This window comes from Merops nubicus, unplaced genomic scaffold (assembly GCF_000691845.1).
Source record: "Merops nubicus isolate BGI_N331 unplaced genomic scaffold, ASM69184v1 scaffold1545, whole genome shotgun sequence".
NCBI lineage: Eukaryota > Metazoa > Chordata > Aves > Coraciiformes > Meropidae > Merops > Merops nubicus.
In genome coordinates this window covers 6,928-30,345 of record NW_008610032.1, presented here as the reverse complement: position 1 = coordinate 30,345, position 23,418 = coordinate 6,928, and the positions used below count along the sequence as shown (strand labels likewise).

At 42.9% G+C, this 23,418-nt stretch overlaps 1 protein-coding gene across 1 annotated transcript in view; it reads left to right on the top strand.

The window, feature by feature from the left end:
* LOC103773379 (AP-2 complex subunit alpha-2) overlaps nucleotides 1-22,298 on the top strand; it is a gene marked incomplete at its 5' end in the record, with an annotated part of 31,066 nt that extends 8,768 nt beyond the window's left edge. The window contains 20 exons of the mRNA XM_008940744.1: nucleotides 144-337; nucleotides 2,763-2,892; nucleotides 4,059-4,160; nucleotides 5,785-5,893; nucleotides 6,389-6,539; nucleotides 6,963-7,131; nucleotides 8,051-8,188; nucleotides 9,455-9,637; nucleotides 10,872-10,969; nucleotides 11,143-11,374; nucleotides 12,238-12,408; nucleotides 14,281-14,441; nucleotides 16,155-16,232; nucleotides 17,130-17,212; nucleotides 17,997-18,110; nucleotides 18,889-19,012; nucleotides 19,819-19,935; nucleotides 20,138-20,207; nucleotides 20,834-20,968; nucleotides 21,749-22,298. Coding sequence (XP_008938992.1) covers nucleotides 144-337; nucleotides 2,763-2,892; nucleotides 4,059-4,160; nucleotides 5,785-5,893; nucleotides 6,389-6,539; nucleotides 6,963-7,131; nucleotides 8,051-8,188; nucleotides 9,455-9,637; nucleotides 10,872-10,969; nucleotides 11,143-11,374; nucleotides 12,238-12,408; nucleotides 14,281-14,441; nucleotides 16,155-16,232; nucleotides 17,130-17,212; nucleotides 17,997-18,110; nucleotides 18,889-19,012; nucleotides 19,819-19,935; nucleotides 20,138-20,207; nucleotides 20,834-20,968; nucleotides 21,749-21,826 — 2,637 coding nt within the window. The remainder of the gene's footprint in view (nucleotides 1-143; nucleotides 338-2,762; nucleotides 2,893-4,058; nucleotides 4,161-5,784; nucleotides 5,894-6,388; nucleotides 6,540-6,962; nucleotides 7,132-8,050; nucleotides 8,189-9,454; nucleotides 9,638-10,871; nucleotides 10,970-11,142; nucleotides 11,375-12,237; nucleotides 12,409-14,280; nucleotides 14,442-16,154; nucleotides 16,233-17,129; nucleotides 17,213-17,996; nucleotides 18,111-18,888; nucleotides 19,013-19,818; nucleotides 19,936-20,137; nucleotides 20,208-20,833; nucleotides 20,969-21,748) is intronic.
* Nucleotides 22,299-23,418: the final 1,120 nt, after the last annotated feature.

Here is a 23,418-nt window from a genome sequence, read left to right as displayed (position 1 = left end):
TTCACTCTGCTCTCTAAATATTTGTTTCTGCCCATGTTTGGCATTGGAGGAGAACTGCCTGTCCCAAAGACCCCCTTGTGCCATCAACAGCAGAGAGAACCGGAGTGAGCTGAACTAAATTCTCCCTCTCCTTTGGGCCCCAGGGCTATCTCTTCATCTCCGTGCTGGTGAACTCCAACAGCGAGCTGATCCGCCTCATCAACAACGCCATCAAGAACGACCTGGCCAGCAGGAACCCCACCTTCATGGGGCTGGCCCTGCACTGCATCGCCAACGTGGGCAGCCGGGAGATGGCCGAGGCCTTCGCGGGGGAGATCCCCAAAATCCTCGTGGCTGGGTAGGTAGGGCAGCCCCCCTGCACACACAGCCCCCCTGCACACACAGCCCCAGGCTGGCAGTGTGAGTGGTGTCAGTTCCCAGGAGCTGTGGGTGCTCTGATACACCCCAGTGTGGAGTTGTTGAAGTGTGCAAGTACAGCGTGGGAATTAGGACTGTGTCAGTGCCCTGAGTGGGCTCTCACAGCTCTGCTCTGGTCCAGTTTTGGTTCTGTATAAATGTGTGGCAGTGAACGCCCCTAAAGGGTCTATTTTCTCCTGTTAAAAACAAGGAAAAAATGAACCTGGATAGATATTTCCACTACAAATTCTGTTAGGAAATAAAGGTTTGATTTAAGTGGTCCTGACTTCCTAAGGAATATGACAAGCTTCTGTTGTGTGAGCTTTCTTGCTTCCTTTACTAGCCACGTAAACAGCAGTTCCTCTAAGTGGCAAATAGTCACCACCAGCTTTCTGACTTTCCCTTTGGATATCTGGAAGTCTCTAAACAGCTGGCAAATATTTGAAACTGTACTTGAGTAAATTTATAATGAAACTTGTGATTGCAGGGCTAATTTATTTTGAAATGTGCAAGTGCAAACAGTTCTTTTAAACTCTCTTATGGATACAAAATGCTTTGGAATATGCATGGATCTTGGTTTATAAGAGACTGATGTCTTTCATTAATATAAGAAGGTACCATGTTGCACAAGAACTGTATTAACACTCTAAATGTCAGATGCCAGCACTTGCAAATGTTGCTTATGCAACACTAATTCTGACTGTCTATTATGTGCCCTGAGTTGGCAGCAAGAGGAAGGATATAACATGTGATATGTAGTTGTGGCAAAAGTCTTAGGAAATCCTCCTGAGCTCCTGAAGTGATGTCTCTATCCTGCCACACTTGAACACTGTTACTGTCCTGTGGAGCCAAAATATCCCCTTGGGTCATCGATTGCAGAGGGGGATGCAGATGGTTGCACCTTCAGTTCAGGCTTGTTTGGACCTTGAGCTGTGTGTATGTTCTGAGATCAGTCTTCAGGGCCTCGTTCCTTCTAAGAGAACACAAATAAAATGTGTCTGTGCACATATTCTGTCTGCATGACTGCTGCAGAGGAGAACATTCCAACTTCAGTGTAGCTCCCTTGGCTTGAATATAAATTGGAGGAAGGGAGTGGTCAGGGAGGGGACAAATAGGCTTGGTGATTTTTTTTTTTATTTATTTTTTAAACCAAGGTACAATTTGATCTCATGGAAAATAAATAAATTCATACAGAATAGGTGGACTGAACTTCTACAGGGGATATGGAGGTTTCTGAACATTTAACCAAGATGGCATGGTATAAACTGCCTCTTAGCACTCTGTGCAATTTTTAGCTGCTTTGTGCAACACACAAAATGCTTAATTGCCTCCTTTGGGAATGGGAGTTCACTGAACTAGAATAGGAGCATGCTGCTCTTAATAGAGCCTGTTTCTGTGCCAGCAGCAGGGGTGGCAAGGGGAATGGGTTTGTGGGTTGCATGCTTGGTGATAAGCAGCCAAGCTGTGTGCTCCCTGTGGGTCCTGAAGCTGTTGAGTAGTTAATGAGTTGTCTGTCTCATGATGAGCTTTCAGTTCTGGTAAAAAGAATGGTCTGTATCAAAACCAGTGTGGCCAGCAGGAGCAGGGAAGGGATCCTGCCCCTGGACTGGGCACTGGGGAGGCCACAGCTTGAGCACTGGGGTCAGTTTTGGGCACCACAGGGTAAGAAAGACCTTGAGGGGCTGGAGAGGGTCCAGAGAAGGGCAACGAAGCTGGGGAGGGCTCTGGGGAACATGGCTTGTGAGGAGCAGCTGAGGGACCTGGGGGGGTTCAGTCTGGAGAAGAGGAGGCTGAGGGGAGAACTTCTGGCTCTCTACAGCTCCCTGAAAAGAGGTTGGAGTGAGGTGGGGGTTGGTCTCTTCTCTAAGGGAACTAGCAATAGATAGGAAATGGGCTGAAGTTGCCTCAGGGGAAGTTTGGATTGGATATGAGGAAGAATTTATTTTCTGCAAGAGTGGTGAGACTGGAGGGGCCATCCCTGAGGGGGGCTCAAAAAATGTTTAGATGTGGTACTGCAGGATATGTTTTAGTGGTCATGGTAGTGTTGGGTTGACAGTTGGACTTGATGATCTTAGAGGTCTTTTCCAACTGTAATGGTTCTATGAAATGTCACTTCAATTTGCAAAGAATCATTACAGAGGCTACTAGACCTAAGCAGCAGCTGACAACTTGACTAGTGAAATTTGCTGGACAAAAGCAAGAAGAACAAATATGGTGGAATTTAGTGAAGGAACACAGGAAGAATTCAGTGAGCTTGTGTTTCAGCTTCTTTAGAGAAGCTGCTGCCTGGCTGGGGTGGTGCAAGGGCTGGCATCATGCTGGCCTGCCCATGTGGCTGTGACCTACCCCTGTTCTGTGCCTGGCAGGGATACCATGGACAGTGTGAAGCAGAGTGCTGCCCTGTGCCTGCTGCGTTTGTACCGGACCTCTCCGGACCTGGTCCCCATGGGAGACTGGACATCCAGGGTGGTGCATCTCCTCAACGACCAGCACTTGGTAAATCAGCCTCATTTTGCTTCTTGGGTCTGTTCTGTGTGGAGAATGATGTCACTTCTGCTGTTAAATACACTCCTAATTTATTTGTTTTAGGTTCTTTCAAGAAATTGGGTTGCTGTTTTGATCAGGCTTGGGGAAGAAATGGGAGGAGTTGTTGTCCTTTTTTTAGTTGCTGTGTATATTAATATTCCATAAAGTTTTGTCTCCTTTTTTTTTTTCTGAGTTATAAGAATGACAAGCACAAGTTCTATTTGTTTTAGGTTCTTTCAAGAAATTGGGTTGCTGTTTTGATCAGGCTTGGGGAAGAAATGGGAGGAGTTGTTGTCCTTTTTTTAGTTGCTGTGTATATTAATATTGCATAAAGTTTTGTCTCCTTTTTTTTCTGAGTTATAAGAATGATAAACACAAGTTCCTCTTTTGCTCTGGCTGTAAATAAATTTATCTTGTGCCTTGTGACCCTAAGCCATGTTGCATGTGTGTAATGCTAATTTTCCTAGACCCTTTAAGATTAAACCTGCACTAAAAATGCAAGGCATGAGTTGTCAGTGCTTGAACTTCCTTGTCCTGTCGTGTCTGTGTTGTCATTCTTCCCTTGCTGGTTCAAAAAAAAAAGGAATTTTCTAGATGGAAGACTGGTTTTTCTTTTCCTCCTCCCTGTCTAGTCACTTTATGAGAGTAGTGCTGCTGAGACCTGTACTGCAGCAGTAACAGGAGTGCTTTAGTCTGCAGTAATAGGAGGTGCTTGTGGTACACAGAGCCCTCTCTTCACACTGGCTTGTCAGAATTCTTTCCTGGATCATCTGCTGCATCCTGTTTCTGTGACTCGTGTTCCTCCTGTGCAAGAAGACTTTGCATCCCAGCTTTATTTTGATGTAATTTATTTCAGATGTAGTCTCCAATCGTGAGACAAGGCTAACACAAAAATAGCACAAAATGCTCTGCAAGCATGACAGTGACATGTTGTTGAAAGTCCTGTTGGGTTTTGAAGACATGTAATCAATCAGCTGCCAGCCAAGTGAAGGTCTTTCTAATGTGGTTTTTTTTTTCATGCTGCTAAACTTAGTTTTGTTGTATGTTAAAAAATACTTGAAGTAAAAGTCATTAATGAGCAGCACCTTAAACTGTTACAGAACTGAATGTATTGCTGTTGTGTTTGTTTTTCCTAGGGTGTGGTTACTGCAGCTACAAGTCTGATTACCACTTTGGCACAGAAGAACCCAGAAGAGTTTAAAACTTCAGTCTCCTTGGCAGTGTCTAGATTAAGCAGAGTGAGTCCAATGTTGACCCTGATAATACTTCACTGTAGCTCAATTTACTCAGCTTTCTAGGTCAAGTTAGCTTACTGTTGCATATTTATTCAGCTTTCCAGGTCAGATTAGTTTGGTGTACCATGAAAAGTGAAGATGATTCAGTTTCACTTTACAGAGCTGGTTGGACTTCTAACACTTGTTGCTTACCAGGGCAGAAAACTTATTAGCTTGCCCCAGCTCTCTTGGTGTAATCCTTGCTATGCTCCAAGTCTGTGTAGCAAAAAGGTCTTTCAGCTGCTTGTGTGTGAAAGGATCCTCATGGTGCAGTTGAGTTTTTAATCTTCATTTCATGTTCCTGTAATACTAAAGAGTAGTTGGATCAAAGAGTGATTCTACAGACTGCTGCACAGAACCCTCAAAACCACCACCTGTACCTTCAGCTTTGCCTAAGCTTCTTACAAGATGAGTCTCCTTCCTGTTCCCTCTTTTGAGCTGCTGCTAGGTTAATAATCACCAGTATTTGCTATTCTATGACAGGGGTAAGGGGTTAAGCTGGGGCAGGGTGTGCAGGGAGGCCTGGAGAGATGTTTCTGTAAGGTAACATCTTCATGCTGGAAAACTTACTGTTTCATTTGAGGTGGTTTTTTTCCCTTTTGGAAGGTGTGGAAGACATGGGAGAATGCTACTCCACAGATATATTTTACACCCAGATTTACGTGGTGTTATATCTAAAATTGCTTCTACTTCTGAGAAATTTAATTTCTTCTCAGATGTAAAGATTTATCTAATACTTGGAAGCAAGGGAGCTCTGAGGGAAGCACATAGCTGTTCTGTAATGGAGCAGCAAGAGTGAGATCAGAATTTCTTGGAGCAAAGCTAGTACCAAACTCATGCTAACACTAGAATCAAAGGGTGAAAAGAAGTCCATGAAAAGAAGTCCATGAAGAGGGTTACTCTCATGCTAACACTAGAATCAAAGGGTGAACAGAAGTCCATGAAGAGGGTTACTCCCTCTGAAACCTCATCTAATCCTTATCACATTTCATTGTGTGTATAAACCTGTCCTGGGAGAGCTCTCTGTTCTTCACTCTGGAGCATGGATGTTACTGAAGGTGTTAGTTGGTCCTCCTGCTTTTTCCAACCTCACCCATCAGCAGTCAATTGTAACACTAAATATAGGTTTCTGTTGGCTGGATCTAGGAATTGCTGAACCAAAGTCAGTCAAGCTTCTAGTCAAATGTTTTGGTGTCACAAGATGGTCATGTTCATTCTTAAGGAAAGCAATACTTTCAGGAGGAGCCTTCCTGTTGGCTGGATCTATGAATTGCTGAATCAAAGTCAGTCAAGCTTCTAGTCAAATGTTTTGGTGTTACAAGATGCTTTCCTTAAGAATGAACATGACCAAGTATGCTTTCAGGGGGAGCCTTCCTAGACTGTAAAACTGCATTCCTGTTGCTTGGGGACCTGCTGGTGCGCTCATAGTATGACAGCTCACACCTAATTAATCTACTGAATTAAGCATTGCTAGTGACATAGTTTTGCAAGTCTCTGTCAGAGGTGCCCTGCAGTGTTCTTTGGGTCCTTCTCATGGTTGCACATCACTTAGCTTCAGGAGCTGATGTGCTGTCTGCTTCTTTTACAGATTGTCACTTCTGCGTCGACAGACCTTCAGGACTATACGTACTACTTTGTTCCTGCTCCTTGGCTATCTGTGAAACTTCTGAGGCTGTTACAGTGCTATCCCCCTCCAGGTAATGCACAAATCACTACAGCAGGCTTCTCTTTTGATGCAGTACCTTCCAGCTCTTTGGGGGTAGTGTTACCCTAACTGGAAGCGCAAGCACCTTGTCTTGAGACCAGGTTAGTGAATTCTGTCCTCCTGAGTGTTTCAGATTGAATTGTTTTGTGTTTAATTTTAACAAAAGGACAAGTAGCTTAGAACAAAGTGTCACACCAGCATGCATCTCACAGACCAGTTTCAACTGCCATTTTCAACATTCTTGAATGTTATCTGCTATATGAAAGCCTTGAAATAGATGACAGTGAAGATCCTGTTTGGTTTTGTTCACACCCAGATAGAACCGCAGCTTAGAATTCTTTTGTCAGCTGTGTATTTAGGGAGGGTGAAGTGGTTTTAGTGTCTAGGAATACTACTGTTTATTCAGATGGAGCAAGCTGGAAGGCCCAAGGGTAGGGGTTAGGGTGTTGAGCAAAGTGAAGTTGTCCAACGGCTTGTTCTTCTCCAGAAGACCCTGCGGTACGTGGGCGCCTGACAGAATGCCTGGAAACCATTCTCAACAAGGCTCAGGAGCCACCAAAGTCAAAAAAAGTCCAGCACTCCAATGCAAAGAACGCTGTGCTCTTTGAGGCAATCAGCTTAATTATACACCACGACAGGTGAGCTGGGACAACACTTCTGCTATGAGGGGGATTTTTGAGTGAGAAGCCCTGGCTTTGTGTTGGACACTGGATGGAATTTACTCGGGTGGGTCTGGGGAGGAGAATAGTCTGGAGTTGCTTGCTAGATTGGAGCACAAGCACAGCAGTGGAACTGAACAGTATTAATGGCCTATGTTGCTGTCAGCATATTTTTTATTGCTTTGTTACTTGCTGCCTTTTGGTTTTTTTAATGTTTTGTATTGACCTCACCACTCTAATCCAACAGAGATTATTTGCTGAATTTTCATTTCACCAGCAGGGCATTCTAGCAGACACTTGGAAGCATTTTAAGAAATTTCCACTGCAGAAATAATATCCTGTACTGGGTGTTCTCAAACCTGTTGCTTTTAACCCTTTCACTTTCTCTCCTGTTCTGTGCAGTGAGCCCAATCTCCTAGTCCGTGCCTGTAACCAGCTAGGTCAGTTCTTGCAGCACCGGGAGACTAATTTGCGTTACCTAGCGCTGGAAAGCATGTGCACGCTTGCCAGCTCTGAATTCTCACACGAGGCTGTGAAAACACACATAGAAACAGTTATCAATGCCTTGAAGGTAAATATTTTAAGTGTGCAGTCTTGTTTTGAGTGTTGTCTTCTGCCTTGCCTCCATGCCCTCTCCCCTGCTGCCCCAAGCCCCCCATCCCCAATTAAGGTAGTACTACTTGGGGACCAAATGAGTTCTTCTCAAAAGTCTCCTTTAGGTTTTTTCCTTTAATCCCACAAAATCTTGCTGTGCTGGCAATGACAGAGGTCAGCTTCAGAGAATACAAGGCAAGCCCAACGCTAAACCTGGAGGTAGCTCCTTGCCCATTGCCCTGGTGATAATGTGACAATTTCAGCCAGTTTATTAGAGCATTTGTGGCCTGTGGTACCAGTTACCCAGTGGACCACAAGCCTTTAGGTTTTTTCCTTTAATCCCACAAAATCTTGCTGTGCTGGCAATGACAGAGGTCAGCTTCAGAGAATACAAGGCAAGCCCAACGCTAAACCTGGAGGTAGCTCCTTGCCCATTGCCCTGGTGATAATGTGACAATTTCAGCCAGTTTCTTAGAGCATTTGTGGCCTGTGGTACCGGTTACCCAGTGGACCACAAGCTCATTTCCCCCTCTACTTGGTGTAATAATGGAGTATTCTGTACAAACCCCCCCATCCTTTCAGCACTTGCACAGACTTGAATATGTAAACTCCACAAACAAAGCCTGATGATTAGGACTATTGTAATATTATCTACCAGCAGGAAGCTGAGTGTCCAGTCACCTCTTTCTAGGTGACTGGAAGTGAGAATAATAGAAGAAACTCATAGCTTATGGGAAGGTTGTATCTATGTTCATTTTGCATCTGAAAGATGATGAATATGCATTTGTTTTAAATTTTGGCTAAGCATTATAGTAAATTTCATCTCTTCAGTGAGTTGTTTGTGCTTTCTAAAGCAAGGTGAAATCATCCTGACCCTGTGCTGTGTCCTCCTGCAGACTGAAAGAGACGTTAGTGTACGACAGAGAGCTGTAGATCTCCTCTATGCCATGTGTGACAGAAGCAATGCCCAGCAGATCGTGGCTGAAATGCTGAATTACTTGGAGACTGCTGATTATTCCATTCGAGAGGAAATTGTGAGATATTTGTGTTTCCTTAACTTTTTCACAGCTGGCTTGGGCACCATAAGTATCGTTTATTGATTGAGATGCTGGGTAGTCTGTGATTGAGATTCTTTTTCATGGTAGTGTAAAACCAAAACAAAACCCCCAAAACAACTTAAGTTTGTAGTCTAATAGCAAATAATGTTCTTCGTTTAGGTTACACTAATGGGTGGGGGAACACACCCAAATCCCTGGAAACTGAAGTTTTAAAAATGAATCTTGATCTTGGAGCATTCCATATAGAAAGCACAGAGAATTTTATCTGTGCTTGAGCAAACAAACTCTAGGTCTGAGGATTATCTCCTACTCTAGTCAGCTAGTTAAGAACTTCCAAAATTCATGTGATAAATGCTTGTATGTAGAGAGAACTTTGTACTGTATATGCTGGAGGAACATTATCTCAGTGTAAGGATTCCCCCCCCCCCAAAATGTCTTATAATCAGCTAAAAGAGGCATGATATTTCTCTCCTTCCTCCCAGGAGGAAAGAAGTGCAAAAGCTGAAATACTCACTTAACCTTCCTAGAATGGTAGAAAAAAACCTGCACTTCTGGTAACTGTTTAGCTTAGTTAAGTGCTAAAGTTTCTTGATCAGAGAAGTTAACATAGAATACAGTGTTAGTTACTTTTCCTCTTGTACTGTCTTGTTCCTTTTGGGAAGCTACCCTGACTTGAAAGGTAACGTGGATTTCATTCTGATAATTCACCTCTCTTAAAATAATAGATCAGTATAAACGCAACTATCAATAACAAGTGATGTGGAGTTCTTTCCCTTTACTGATATTTTTGCTTCAGAACATAGGAATCTTGGTATGACCTGTAAAAGTCAGCTAGGGTTGGGTGACTCTGGTCTGTCTCTGCTAGCCTGAGTTTCTACTTTTTTATTTTTATGATTTCCTGGGTGGTCCTCTCTCAGTGATGATTTAGATAGTGTTTGTGTAGCAAGCAAGGTTCAATAAATTCACTCGACTGCTTAGGTACACAGTTGAAAAGCCACAGATCCAACATATTTGAATGGGTTATGGGGAAAGAATTGTGTACCTGGGAGCTGGGGTGTTCTGGCATGGGGCTTCAGTATTCATCTTTCACCTTAGCTGTGGAGCAAGTGGACATGCTGAGGCACCTGGGGCTGGGGCTGCGGGTCTGTCACGGGGCATCCCTGCCTGATGTGCAAGTGAACCTGGATGCACAGCTTACAGCAGAAGCTGGTCAACCTTCTGTGTTCTCTTTGGTGTGCTCAGGTTCTGAAAGTTGCAATCCTAGCTGAGAAGTATGCAGTGGATTACACCTGGTATGTGGACACAATCCTGAACCTGATCCGCATCGCCGGGGACTATGTCAGTGAGGAGGTGTGGTACCGAGTCATCCAGATCGTCATCAACAGGGATGATGTGCAGGGCTATGCAGCAAAGACTGTGTTTGAGGTGAGGATCACTCTTTTCCACTCACTTTCCAAATGAGGTAGGCATTAAGCAAACACCAGGTGATCCAGGAGGTGTGTGTGCTCCCCCAGGTTAGGGGTGGGAGTATGATCCTCAGTATTTCAACACAAGGCTGCTGCACTGTTCTGTAAAACCAGCATTGGAGATTTCCAGAGCCAGAGGCTGTATTAAGTTGGTAAGATGCTTCTCTGACTTAACTGACTACACCTTGTACTGTTCTGGTTCTGGTGAGGGAGTGCAGAGTTGGGTTGTGCTGGTGTTCTGTTATTTTGGTGGATGATGTTGAATGGATGGCTTAGGAGGAAAATTATATTACCTGGAAAATTACTGAAAAGCAGTAAAAATAGAAGCCTTTTACAGGGCCACTGGCTTTTTTTCTTTCTTTTTTTTTTCTGCATGCAGGAATCCAAAACACTAAAATTGATAACTTGATGATCCTTCTAGAAGCATATACTCATTCCTTCTGTTCAGGATCTGATAAAACTGGAATTTGAACTATTAAAGGAGAGCACTTTCCAATATCTGGTGTTGTTGCTCTGATTTTGCCTTGGGTTCTTCATATGGCATTTCCAATTTTTATTTTTTTTTTATTTCCTTTCATGAATGTTTAAGGTGACTTTCAGAACTCCTCCCTGCTGTGTTTCTTCACACTCAACAGAGACAGTGTTTTTATTTTGAACAACCTCAGCACATTCTCACAAGGTTTAAATTAAGTATATCAACACCATTGTGACACTCCTAAAGGTCTAAGAGGAAACCCAAGGGCCTGTATCTCTCCTCAGAAGCCCACACTGATGCTAGATGTGCCTACAAGTGCTCTTAAGCAAGTAATACTTGTGTTAGAGATTCTTCCATGAAATCATACCACCTATCATGCTTCACTCAGAAGTGCTCTTTAGTGCCTAGACCTATGGTCTGCTCTTACAGGAAAGTAGACTAAGAAAAAGGACATGGAATCATAGAGTCATTATGGTTGGAGAGGACCTCTAGGATCATCAAGTCCAGCCTTCATCCCAACATCTACCTAACCACTAGATCAGAGCCTCAAGTGCTACATACACTTGTTTTTTCAACCCCTCCAGGGATGGTGACTCCACCACCTCCCTGGGCAGCCCGTTCCAGTGCCTGACCACTCTCCTAGTGAAGAAATTCTTCCTGATATCCAAGAGATCTCTTGATACCCTACAGGTCAGTGACTGTTTGTGTGTTCTTACAGGCCCTTCAAGCTCCAGCATGCCATGAGAATCTTGTGAAAGTGGGTGGCTACATCTTGGGAGAATTTGGAAATCTGATAGCAGGTGATCCAAGATCAAGGTAAAACATCTTCTAAAACACTGAAGTCATAACACTTTCTGTAAAGAATCTAACATCTGATTAATATTCCTAAAGGCCAGTAAACAAGTGAATCAGTTCTTGCTAGTAATGCATTAAGAATTATCATCTCTCTACCAAAACCGAACAAATAATTTTTCTTCCCATCTTTTAAGTCCTCTCATCCAGTTCAACTTGCTACATTCCAAGTTTCACCTGTGTAGTGTCCCTACCCGAGCTCTGCTCCTGTCTACCTACATCAAGTTTGTGAACCTGTTTCCAGAGATCAAAACCACAATTCAGGATGTGCTGCGCAGCGACAGTCAGCTGAAGAACGCTGACGTTGAGCTGCAGCAGCGAGCTGTTGAGTATCTGAGGCTCAGCACCATTGCCAGCACTGATATATTGGTAGGTATAGAGATTTCTTAATTATTATTATGCAGAACTCTCTAGCTGGGTCTTCTCTCAGCAAGTAAACCCCACTAAACCTTACCTATTTGCTCAGAAATCTTAGTGCAGGATTAAGGACCCGCAACGTGGGCGCTGATTCTCTTGAATACTTAATTCAGCTGCAGTCAGATTTGATTTAGAGCTAAATTCAAAGTTGTTGTTGCTCTAGTAGGATAAATGACTGTTAAAATATGCTAATGGGCTGGGGAGCCAGTGGAAGGTGGTGTAGGACAGGGTCCTACAGCATTCAGGTACCAAAAAAGCTAGTGCTTTTTGGGGATTTACTTGATGGTGAGCAGAAAACTTGTAACTGTGATAAATTTTTCTTTTTTTGTCTCTAGAACCTTTTAGCTTTTTAACTTCATGCCCCCTGGTCTGGCCAGAGCATGGCACAATTAGTCTGTGCACCTAATGAATGCCTAGGTCTGACTAGATCCTTGAATAATCTTCTGTGGTTTTAGCCTAGGTCTGCTTGACTTAAGGACTGTGAGTTCTGCTGTAATCTAATTTATTTTGGGGGTGGTTTGTTTAGTAGCAGTGTACTAGAGAAGTAGTCTGCTCCTGCTCTCCTAAACAACTGCTTTGGGAGGACTTCAGAAAGTTTTAAATAATTTCTGTTGTTGCCTTTAATAAAAGCAAGTCTGCTCACTGTAAAATAAACTGCAGATTCATTTGCTGTGGGGGTGATTACTTCTGCTTTTGCCTTGTGCAATCACAGAATCTGTAAGGGTGTGTCCCTTCAACAGCTCAGAACCTGGTTTGGCTTTTCCTGTAAGTTTAACTAATACACTCTTCTTTTTTTTTAATTATTCTGTGATAAGGCTACAGTGCTGGAAGAAATGCCTCCCTTTCCAGAGAGGGAATCTTCTATTTTGGCAAAACTCAAGAAGAAGAAAGGCCCAGGCACAGTTACTGACCTGGAAGAGATCAAAAAGGAGAGGAGCTCTGATATGAATGGAAGTGCTGAACCTGCTGCTGTCAATGCCAGTGCTGTTGTGAGTTGAAAAGCTCTTATTTCACTAATTCTGACAAGTGAGAAAAGAATGGTTTCCTTAAAGAAGCTTTTTAAGGGCTTAAAACCTCTCATCTTAAACTTAAGACTGTTTGCTATAAAGTAGCAGGGGAACATACAGCTGCTTTCCCCCCACTGCACACTTGGATGCAATTTTCCTTTGGAAATCTTGTTTCAATGGGGACAAACTGTCTGCAGCCTAAAAAAGAAATCCCTGTGTCTTTGAAAAATATTGGTGTCAATTTAGAAATAGGAATTTCCTTGGCAGTGAAGTTGCAACAGAGGTGAGGTGGTGAAATTAACTTATTTAAAAGGAGTAACTTGAATTTTGAAGTGTCAGCTGGTGTTCCCACATGGCAGATATTTCACCTCTTGTTTCAGGTTGTTACTGTTTTTACTAGAAGTGGACACCACTTAACACAGATGTCTTTAGTATAGTCTTATTGCTGTTTGTTTGTGAGTACTGGTTGAGTTCAGTTAGAGCAAACAAGACCACAGCCTTGTTTCTTCTGAAATTCTCAGAAACTGAAACTTCTCATTTTATTGTCAATTAAAGCTGGTAGGATGACTTGTTCCCACAATGTAATCCTTGGTTCTGATGTTAATGACTTGTCATGACATTTGAGATGTAGTAGTAGATTACCTAAGAGGAGGAAATGTTGTAGCACACTCCCTGCCCAGTTTGTCAAAGCATAATCCTTTCACTCTTAGTCACTGCAGTCTGTAAGAGTAGATGTTCCCAGTGCAACATCTTTGAAATGGACAGAAACACCTTTCCAGCAGAAAAGTGGCCAGATTTTCTTTGCATGCATGGCTGAGGTGACTGGCAGTTAAAACTGTGCTGTGCTTTATGAGCCTCACTTCATGGGTTGCAGCCCTGGAAGAACCTCTGCTACGTTACCTTCACCAGTGGCTTCGGTGTGACCCCAGCTTAGGTGCCAAGAATTATGTTCCAAATTAGAGTTCCAACTGTTTGGATTGGCTTCTGGAAGCTTTTGCCAGGGAATTTTTTTGTTACGCTGCATCAAACTCAGCCTTTGGAGTGGATGATAATTTTGAGTTGACTTACAAAAACAAAATTTCAGACACAATCCAAATTTATCTCATGATTCATCTTCAGCATGTCTGGCATATTGTAGGCTGCTCGTGTCTAATAGATGAACATTTTGTTTAAGGGTCTGTGCTCTGTTCTTGCACGTGGCTTGGGCACACAGATCTGGCCTCTCCTGCATAATTTTATGTCCTGGCTACTTGATTTTTCTATTTGAGGGGGGGGAAGGAACCCCTAAAGGTCTTGCCTCTACCTTTAGTGCTTACAGCTGGAACTAGCTCCAGGCTCTGCTTTTTTGCTGGCTGGGTTTTCCAGTGTTTCTAGGGTTTGCCAAGCTTCAAAAACCCAGCACTAAACTAATAATGGGTTTTAAAGATGCTGTGGTGTTTTAGTTTAGGTTTGTGTAAAAGTCACTGCCTTTCCTGCTGGGTTTTTCGTGAAAGAGAAGCACATTTGAATTTTATTCCCTGGGGTGCTTAATTTCCCCTGAAACTAAGAGGGGAGGAGAGAGAGGGAAAACATTGTTGTCTTCCTTCTGCAGAATCGGATTCTAGACAGGTGACTATTTTTACTGAACTGTTAGATGGACGTAAATCTCTTCAGAGGAAGCAAAGGAAACCACATCTGTAAATGACCTCGAGTCCAAACCCAGGGTGCCAGCTGCATTCCTGAGGCCTCCCACTGCCATTCAGAGCCTGGTTTGGGGTGGGGAGAGGCGCTTCGGCCTAGCTCGCTCGTCGATGCGAGAGACCGCTGTCGGCTTTGCCGCGCCCTAACACCCAAGTGTCTTGTCTTCCCTAGTCCACTCCCTCCCCATCGGCGGACCTGCTGGGCCTGGGTGCTGCCCCCCTGGCCAACTCGGCCCCGGCGCCCTCCTCCAGCGGCAGCCTGCTGGTGGACGTGTTCTCGGACGCCGCCGCCGTCGCGCCCCTGGCTCCCGGCTCCGACGACAACTTCGCGAGGTAACTACGGCACCGGGAGGGAGCCCGCCCACAGCCTGGGCTCTGAGAGCAGGGGCAGAGGGAAGAGACATATAACACCTCCTGGTTTTGTTGCAGCTTATTGAGTGCCTTCCTAGGTGGTAGTTGTGCAGCAGGAGAGGTGTTCTTCAGCCCTGCTGGATGTGCTCTCCTTGCTGAATGCCTCTGCTCGTGGAAAAACTGAGTCTGTGGTTACCAGCCACACAGCATTGCCCAGTTTTCATGCTGGCTTTGCTTCTCTCTTAAACCAAGCCACCTGTGCATCTCAATAGATCTTGAATTTGGGGGTTCTGGCCTGATGTGAATATGTTTATCCTGATTTTTGTAAAGTATTCTTGTCTCTCTCCACTTACGGCAAGCTGATACTGGAACAGTGAGGTGGATTATATCCAGAGATAATGGCTCTCAGAATTTCAAGCTACACTTAAATTTTTCTGCTCCTGTCTGACAAACAGGTGTGAAAGGGGGGGGGAAACCCTTACAAGTGCTTTTCTGTTGTTTTCAGGCTATTTAGTAGTAGTATCTTCCTAATCACATGACCAAGGGTAGTGTAGGTGCAATGTGTTACTGATCCTGTTAACATTAGAAGCCACTGAGCTACACTCAAATGTTATTTGGCTAAAAATTTGGGAAGAGATAGTATAGGATCATAGAATGTCCTTAACAATCTGTCATCTAATGGCCAAAGAATGTATTACTACTATCAAGGACCAAATTTTGAAGAAGAATAGCATTACAAATTTGCAATGAGTCTTGATATCAAGGAGACAATTAGTGGAAGTGATCTGCCTGGATCATGGAGGCTTTCATCAAAATTTTATACTGGGTGACCCATCGTTGCAGGCTTGCAGCAACTAAGACTTGATCCTGCATCTCTCTGGGAAGGCAATAACTGGTGTTTAATCATGCAGTACCAGGACTTTAAGAAGTTATAAAAGCTTTTTTTTATGAAAAGGGGATGAAAAAGAAACCAATACTAGTAACTCCATAAGCAAAAGTTACTTAAAAAGAGTTTTCTCTTTCTGCAGAAGAAAGTGTAGCATTGCCCAACCCCTTGGTCTGTCTGTAGATGATGAAATGCTTCTCTAATGATACTGAGAAGTTGCCTTTTACAGTTTCCTGCCTCTCTTTAGTGCTGTTGTCACTTTTGTTTCTAATCTGTTACTTGGGTAAGTTATTCTCTGCGTGCCTGTGTATTCTTGCCTACACTTAATACTTGTGTGTGTGCTTAAGAACTGATGGTGCAGCTGTAGTCAGACGTGCCACTAAGGTCAGTGAGGCCTCTGCTTCAAAGTGCACATTTCTGGTAGTTAGTGTAGATCTACAAATATGGTTTTGAACTGAAACCTTTGTGTCGTCACATTTAAACACCTAAAAGGACTTGGTTCTTTAAGAGGTATAAATTTAAGCTACTGAACACCTTCTGCTGTCTCCTGTCTTGGGGAAAAGTTGCTGGTTCCTAATAATCAGGGAGGGGTGGGGTGGGGGAGAGAAATGGGGGAGAACTTTGCCTAATGCCTGAAACCTTTTGAGGTGTGCTCAGCTAGGGCAGCTAATAAACTTCTCATGCATTAAACTCAGCAGTGCCATTTTTGAGGAAGGAGGTAAAAGAAAGAACTAAGCACTAAGCTGTCTTTACTAACTCCTGCTGTCTCTGTCACTACTGCCTTTCTTCCTTTGTGCTGCCTGAACTAGCCCTGACCTGGCTTCATCTGAGGTAGTTTCTGAGGAACCAGCTGATACTGTGCATGATGCTGATGAGCTTTTTCACAAGTAAGCAATACTAAAACCTTGCAAGGCTGGGCAACTTCCAGAATATAGTTATAAACCAAAACTATATTGTGCTTTAACTTAGTACCAGCAAAACTAGAGAAACGTGTACTGTCAGACTTGTGACTAGAAGACCTCTGTAGATGCTGTGGAGTTTGAGGAGCTCATGAACACAGAGGCTGGAGTTGCTTTTACGAGTCAGTGCTATCACACACTGCTCTCCAATGAGGCAATGCCAGTTGCTTATTAAGTTTTGCAAGTATTCACAAATAAAGGAAAAACATAAAAGCCTAAATTGTCAAAAGCAGTGCTACTTGGGAGTTTAAGTGCCTTGTATGCAAAAGGCTGATGTTCACTGACCACCTCTCCTGCTTTTAAGTGAGGGGTGACAGAAGGGACTGAAATCACGGCAGAATGGGCTTCATCTCAAAATGGAAAACAAAATACAGCTCTCAGTTGAACTTACATGATACAGAACTGAAAAAAACAAAGGATTCTTCTTTTCTTTCAGGTTTAAACACTCAAAGCTTCAAACTTTTCAATTCTACACCAACCCTAATGAGTTTCAGAAGTTGTCAAGAATATGAATAAGAAAAATCCTAGTCTGTTGCCTGGTCCTTATAGACAGTGTGTGTGTGTATAGCAAATTGTGGCTTCCTTTGTAGTTTCTCAGACATCCTATCAAAGAAAAATTTCAGTTCTTTTACTGTCCTACAAGTGGTGGTTTTGGTTGTAAAACTGTCTTTTCTAACTGCAGTGTTCTGCAAAGGCCTCTCTCACAGACTGATGCACTCTAGGCTAACCACAATCTTCATCCTCTGTGTAAACCCTGAATTTTATGGTTCTAAATACTGTTTAATATGGCCTAATTTAAAACACATTTTCCCTCTCTTCCCCTAGGTTTGTGTGTAAAAATAACGGGGTCTTATTTGAAAATCAGTTGCTACAAATTGGATTGAAATCGGAGTTTCGACAGAACCTGGGTAAGATCTTTGAGACCAAGTGGTTTGCTGTCTGCAGTACTGACCCCAATGCCAGCATGGTACTGCAGATGGGACTTGAGTTTTGAGCCACTGAAGAGGGAAATATGATTTCAGGCTTAACCTCTTTTAGGATCTTTGCTGTTTATGTGACCCTGGCTTCTGTGTGGATTCTTGTTTCCTTTAACTTCTTGTTTTAGTAGCTGAGATGAAGTGGGAGTGTTAAATAGTGCTGTAGGCTCCAGCTCTTGCTGCCTAGCTGTGAGGCTGGTGCAGCCAGAGTGGTAAAGGACCATTCTCATCAATTTTTCTATCTTACAGTCTAGCTTGTTGTAATAATGTGATCCACAATACATTTCAGATGTCTATTCTAATACATAATGCACAAGATACTGAAAAGATCTAGGAAAGAGCCACTAGGATTGCTTGTTTCTCCCTCTCTGCATCACTTTTGGGGCCATAACAGCTTCTTTACACAAAAAGTAACATTCTCTGGCAACTGAAAGACTTCCACTGATAGTTTACCTGTCTGACAGCTGCAGTGGGAGAGCTCTGATAGTTTGTTTTAACCTGTTATTTCATTTTGAACTGGAAATGTCTTGGTAAGATAAACGATGCAAATTATGCTTTGCTTTTAAAAGTTGTTGTGTAGTTGTTAAATTGTTTAAGTTTCCTAGTGGTTTAAAATTTGTTGACGTTATATTAGATATTTGAAGCACAAATAGTTAAATATAATTACATGTGATGTAGCTAAAAATTCTGATGTCTCTTATTCTTTTCTTTCTAGGACGTATGTTCATATTCTATGGTAATAAGACATCAACACAGTTCCTGAATTTTACTCCAACAGTAATCTGCTCAGATGACCTACAGTCAAATATCCTTAAGAGCAGCAGCATCTGTCTGTTCTCATGTGGGTTTCCTGTTTTATGCCACACAAAACTGTAACAAAGCTGCTGGATCAGGGCATGGTGTCCTTGAACACGATGGAATGAGAAACTCGTGCGTAACTTTGTAAAGTTCTTGTGGAAAGAACAAGTCTTGAGCAGAGATGGAAGATTCTCTCCTTAAGGCTCTGGTTACAAACACATTTTTTTCTGTTGAAATAAGGAGAAATTAGGCTGAATAAGTGTGTAATGTAACTTGAGCTTTCTCCACTGTCATGAAGTAGCAAGGGCGTAGGTGTGATGTCCTTCAAGTCCTGCTTTAGCAGATGACCTCAAACTTGAGACCAAGGTAGAAGAAAACATATACACAAAGATGATGATAATTTAAAATAAGCTCTTCATTTCCAGTTTGTGCTTAATGCCTGGTATTTTAGTTTAGGGTTTCTGGGAGACACTGTAATCAAACGTGTTTGCCTCAAAGCATCACTGTAATGTTCACATCAGAATGAGATGGTGCAGTGGTGTTTACTGTGAAGTCTGTCTGTGCCTTCATACCTTCTTGGGGGCATCTTCCTTTAAAAATATCCAAATAACTGAGAATTGGGGTGTTATTGCTTCTAGGTGTGTCAGTAAAAAAAAAAACCAACAACTTCCTTGCTGTACAAGACTTTGAATATTCAGTAGCATACAGGGAATGAGTGGAGGTGATGCTAATTCCTCATGTAAGTTATTGGAGGGCTTACTTTTTTTAAGTTAACCTTTCTTTGGTCAGTGTCCTTAACCACTTCTTAGGCCTGAACCTTCAGACAAAGCCTGTTGACCCCACAGTGGATGGAGGGGCACAGGGTCAGCAGGTTGTGAACATCGAGTGCGTGTCAGACTTCATGGAAGCTCCAATCCTGAACATTCAGTTCAGGTAAGACACAGGAGTCAAGTGCTAGTGAATTAATTAGATGAAAGATGTTACATTTGTTTTCTGGTTCTCTGCTGGAAGTGTAGAATCATATTCCACACAAAGCTGTCTTGGGTAAGCAACTTACTTGAAAACTTGTATCTAAGGAAGCTTTACACTACTAACAGGCAGAGAATCCACTTGGAACAATGTAATTTTTGTAAAGAAGAAAAAAGTAATCAAGAAGCAGCTACTGATAAAATGTTTGCATGGCTTCTCTTTCTGCTGTCCATGTATATGAAAGGGCACTCTTCCTGTTGGCTTAAGAAATCTTGACTGGAATATGTGCAGCAACTTCTCCCTTCTGAAAACCAAGAATATTTCTGCAAAGAGCATGGACTGGCAATGCATGCAGCCCAAAATAGAATCTTGTTATGCCCACTCAACATCAGCCTTTGGGAAATCCTGCTTTCTGGGCTACATTCTGTTTTTCCAGACAGAGCTGGTTCTGACTGGTATGTTTTCACAGAGAGATGTTTCCACTCCTTTGGTGGGTGCTATCCAGAAGGATAACAAGCTATGTTGAAACAGAGAGATCCTTACTAGAATTTTTGCTGATTCACTTTCATTTGCCATCTAAGCACAGCAAATAAATTTATTTAAGAGTGGATTAAAACTCTGTCTTAGAAACAACATTATCTGCAGTTCCTGGACTTCAATGCTAACCAGTTGCACCGTAGTGTTCATCCTCAGTTGCTTGGTTGGTCTGGGCTGAGATGCTGCTGTGACGCTGGGCTGAACACCCTGTGCTCTTTCTATTCCACCTGCAGGTATGGGGGAACATTTCAAAACCTTTCAGTAAAATTACCCATCACACTGAATAAGTTTTTCCAGCCCACAGAGATGTCTTCTCAAGACTTTTTTCAGCGTTGGAAGCAACTGAGCAAGTAAGACTTTGTCTATACTTTGGGGCTCTTCTGGTGGGCCAAGGGGAGAGAAAAAGGGTGTGTTGTGAACGTGGCTGGTGCAGTGCCCCATCCCACACTTCAGCCTGTGGGAGAGAAACTCTCCCAATATAATTAGTTGCTATTGAACAATGCTGTATGTAAAACACATTACACCACGTGTCCATCTTGCCTTTTCTTGCAGTCCAAAACAAGAAGTACAGAATATCTTTAAAGCAAAACACCCGATGGATGCAGAGATCACAAAGGCAAAGGTGGGTGCTGGTGTGGTATTTTTGATTCGTGGTGTAAGGGCAGTGGTATAAGCAAGCTTTGTCTTGGTTTATGTGGCAGTCAGATCACCCTGTTCCATGTGAGCCCCTGTGTGTGACAGTCCTTTGGCACTGCTAAGCTGAATTGAAACTGTTCCTCAGTGTGGCTTGAATGAGGTACAGTCTTCAATAGCAGCTGGAATCTTGAAGCTATTTAAAAAACCCCACCAATTTCATGCTTAAAACTGAATTGGAAGATACTTCAAGGCTTAATTGATGCTAGAGCTACTAGTTGGAGAAGAAAACCAAGTTTTTGTAAAGTGGCTGCCTTAGGCAAGTGCCTGCTGTAAGACAGGAATGGCTGTGTCAAAACAGGAGAGACATGTTGAATTCAACTTATTTCTCTGTTGGTTTTGAGAAGAACCTTTTTTCAGGAACAGCTCATTACCCAGCTCACTTGTCACTTCAAAAATTAGTTGTAATAAAGTTGGTATTGGATAATTCTTTAATGTCTTGAACACTTCCAATAAAAATTGGTCTCCTGCTTTTTTGCTTGTGGGTGGTGGCTGTGCTTGGGTAGGCCTGGTACTGGTGTCCTTACATCTAAATCTTCTGGGTTTCTTTTATAGATAATTGGCTTTGGATCAGCCCTGCTTGAGGAGGTAGATCCCAATCCTGCTAACTTTGTTGGTGCTGGTATCATACACACAAAAACTACTCAGATTGGATGCTTGCTGCGCCTCGAACCCAATCTCCAGGCACAGGTACCTATTTAAGTGTCTACAGCTTAATGCAAGTTCTTGTTTGGACTAAATGTGTGTGTCTATCTGCAGCTCTTTAAGGTGTTTATTTAAAATCACTATTGCAATTGCTAATTGCAACTGCAGGCTCCAACAAGAAATGAAATTGTAGCTGCTGGTCCTGTCCCAGTTGGGGAAGCTGCTGCTTTGTAGCAATTCTTTCTTGCTGGAAGAGATCACTGAATTATTTCAAACTGTCTGTAGAGTCTCCTCTTGAAGGCTGGAAACATTTAGTCTTTCTGGTCTGTGCCCCTTGGACAAGATTAAATATAATTCCTTTTGGCTTTTTAAATCAAGAAAAGAATGATTGGCTAACAGAGAAAACAAAAGCAAACAGAACCACAGTGTTGAGAATATTTTCCCTCGGGCATTTTGATGGAGGTTTTATCAAAGTTAACTGAGGACTAGAAATAAGTTTGGGTGGTAAGTCTCTTATTTTCTGAAGAAGTGATAGCAGGGAGTCTTTTCACTTCCCCACAGCATTGACTTTGCTGTTAAAACCTGCCAATTTTAGAACAATGGTGACTCTCAACAAGGGTGTGAAGACCTAGGCCAGCCCAAGGTTTGAAACAGCTGTATTGCTCTGTGGTTGGCTGCCTCAGAATGGCTCAACTCGAGGGCTTTTTCCTACCAAATCTAAAAAACCAGGAGGTAGCAGGTACCTTTCAGTAGTCGACTGTGCCAGACTGTGTTTGATGCTATGTTGTGTTTAAAAAGTAAATAATATTTCATGTTCTTTTTCAGATGTATAGGCTCACACTACGAACAAGTAAAGAAGCTGTATCTCAGAGGTTATGTGAATTGCTGTCAGAACAGTTTTAATATTAACCATGTCAGTTTTGGTTTTTTTTTCCATTTATATCACTGTCATCATACTGCAAATAAATGTCTTGTACATCACTGTCTGAGTACTGCAATGTTAACCAATACCAGCTCCCTGCCTTATTAGGACTTGACCCTTGTTTGAAATTAAGACTATAAAATGTACAGTACAGGGAAGTGACTTTTTACATTAAAAATGGCTTTTAGTGTGTTACACAAAGAGCAGGAGGGCTGTCTTGTGCTCCCTTTTGTTTTTTGCAGAGGTCAGGCTTTCAAACTTGTAAAAGGGAGATCGGTTCAGATGTGTTGACCAAGGGTTTCAACTGGCAATGGCTGGTGACATTCTGCCTCAGTGCCTCTGACAGGTACTCCTCTGCTCTGAGCTGTAAGAAACCCGTGTAGTGCTGCTCAGCAAGGTGAACTCAGCTGTTAATGTAGAGTCAAACCTCTGTGAAGTTGGTCATTGCCACAAGTCTTGTCCTGGATGGAAAGACAGATTCCAAGACGTCTGTGGATCTGGTTCAGGTGAACGTTTATGTTGAGTGTCACCAATCCTTGTATTTGAGAGATGCCACAAGACCAGAGTCTTGACATATTTATCTTGTAATCCCCCACCTCTGGATGTTTCCTGATCTTTGGAAAGTGGATTGAATCCAAAAGCTATTCTTAACCTTTCTGCTTACCTCAAATGATGAGGTGAGCTTCTCTGGCAGGTGGTGAATGAGTACTGTGCTTGTTCATTGTTAGTCAAACTGAAGTTAAATATCCTCTTCTGTGTGTTTTCTGTTTCCCATCAGACTTAGCAAGTATTAGTCCTAATGATGTGATAAAACTAACTGCGGAGTCTGGTATTGTACAGGAGGAGAGGTGGGAAGGAAGGGGCCCTGGGAGGACTGTGAGGCATGCACTCTTCTAGAGAAAGTGTGACCCTGAACAATAGCTTTTTTTTTTTTCCCCCAGTGTACAGTAAAGTTGAAACTTGAGAGGTTGAATAACTGATATCTGAAGAGTTCCTGTCTGTGGTGGTAAAATTAGCCAGCATGGTGTAGGAGACTTGTGTTGAGACTTAGAGTAGAAGGCCCCCAAATGTTCAGCTTCTATAGTGGTTTTTACAACCAAAGCCTTTGTAACTTGTTCCACATCAGCAATCTCTTGGCAGCCTCCTTGCAGAAGTGGACACAACTTTGGCTCATGCTCTCCAAGCCTTGAGGTGCAACAAAGGCTGCAGGAGCAAGGCAGGTGAGGTGGTGCAGTTAGACACTGGCTGGAGGTCACAGGAAACAAAGTCAGCTACTGCTGATGACAGAAGTGAGCTTCAGGTCGAGTTTTCCTCCAGGTTATTTAAAGGAAGCCTGGGACTGGTGTCCCCCAACTCGTACAGCCAAGTATGGCCATGAAGTAAAGGTTTGGAGTGATAGTGAGGACCTGGAAGATACATTCCAGTGAGGCTGCTGTCACGCTGCCCAGTGCACAGCAGAGGACAGGATTCTGCAGGAGTGAGCATGCTCTGCTGTTCTCTGCAGTGCTCTGAGTGAAAGGGTGGAGCTAGGTGATTGCCCCTTGGTTTGGCTGAGGGCTAGCCATCAAACTGG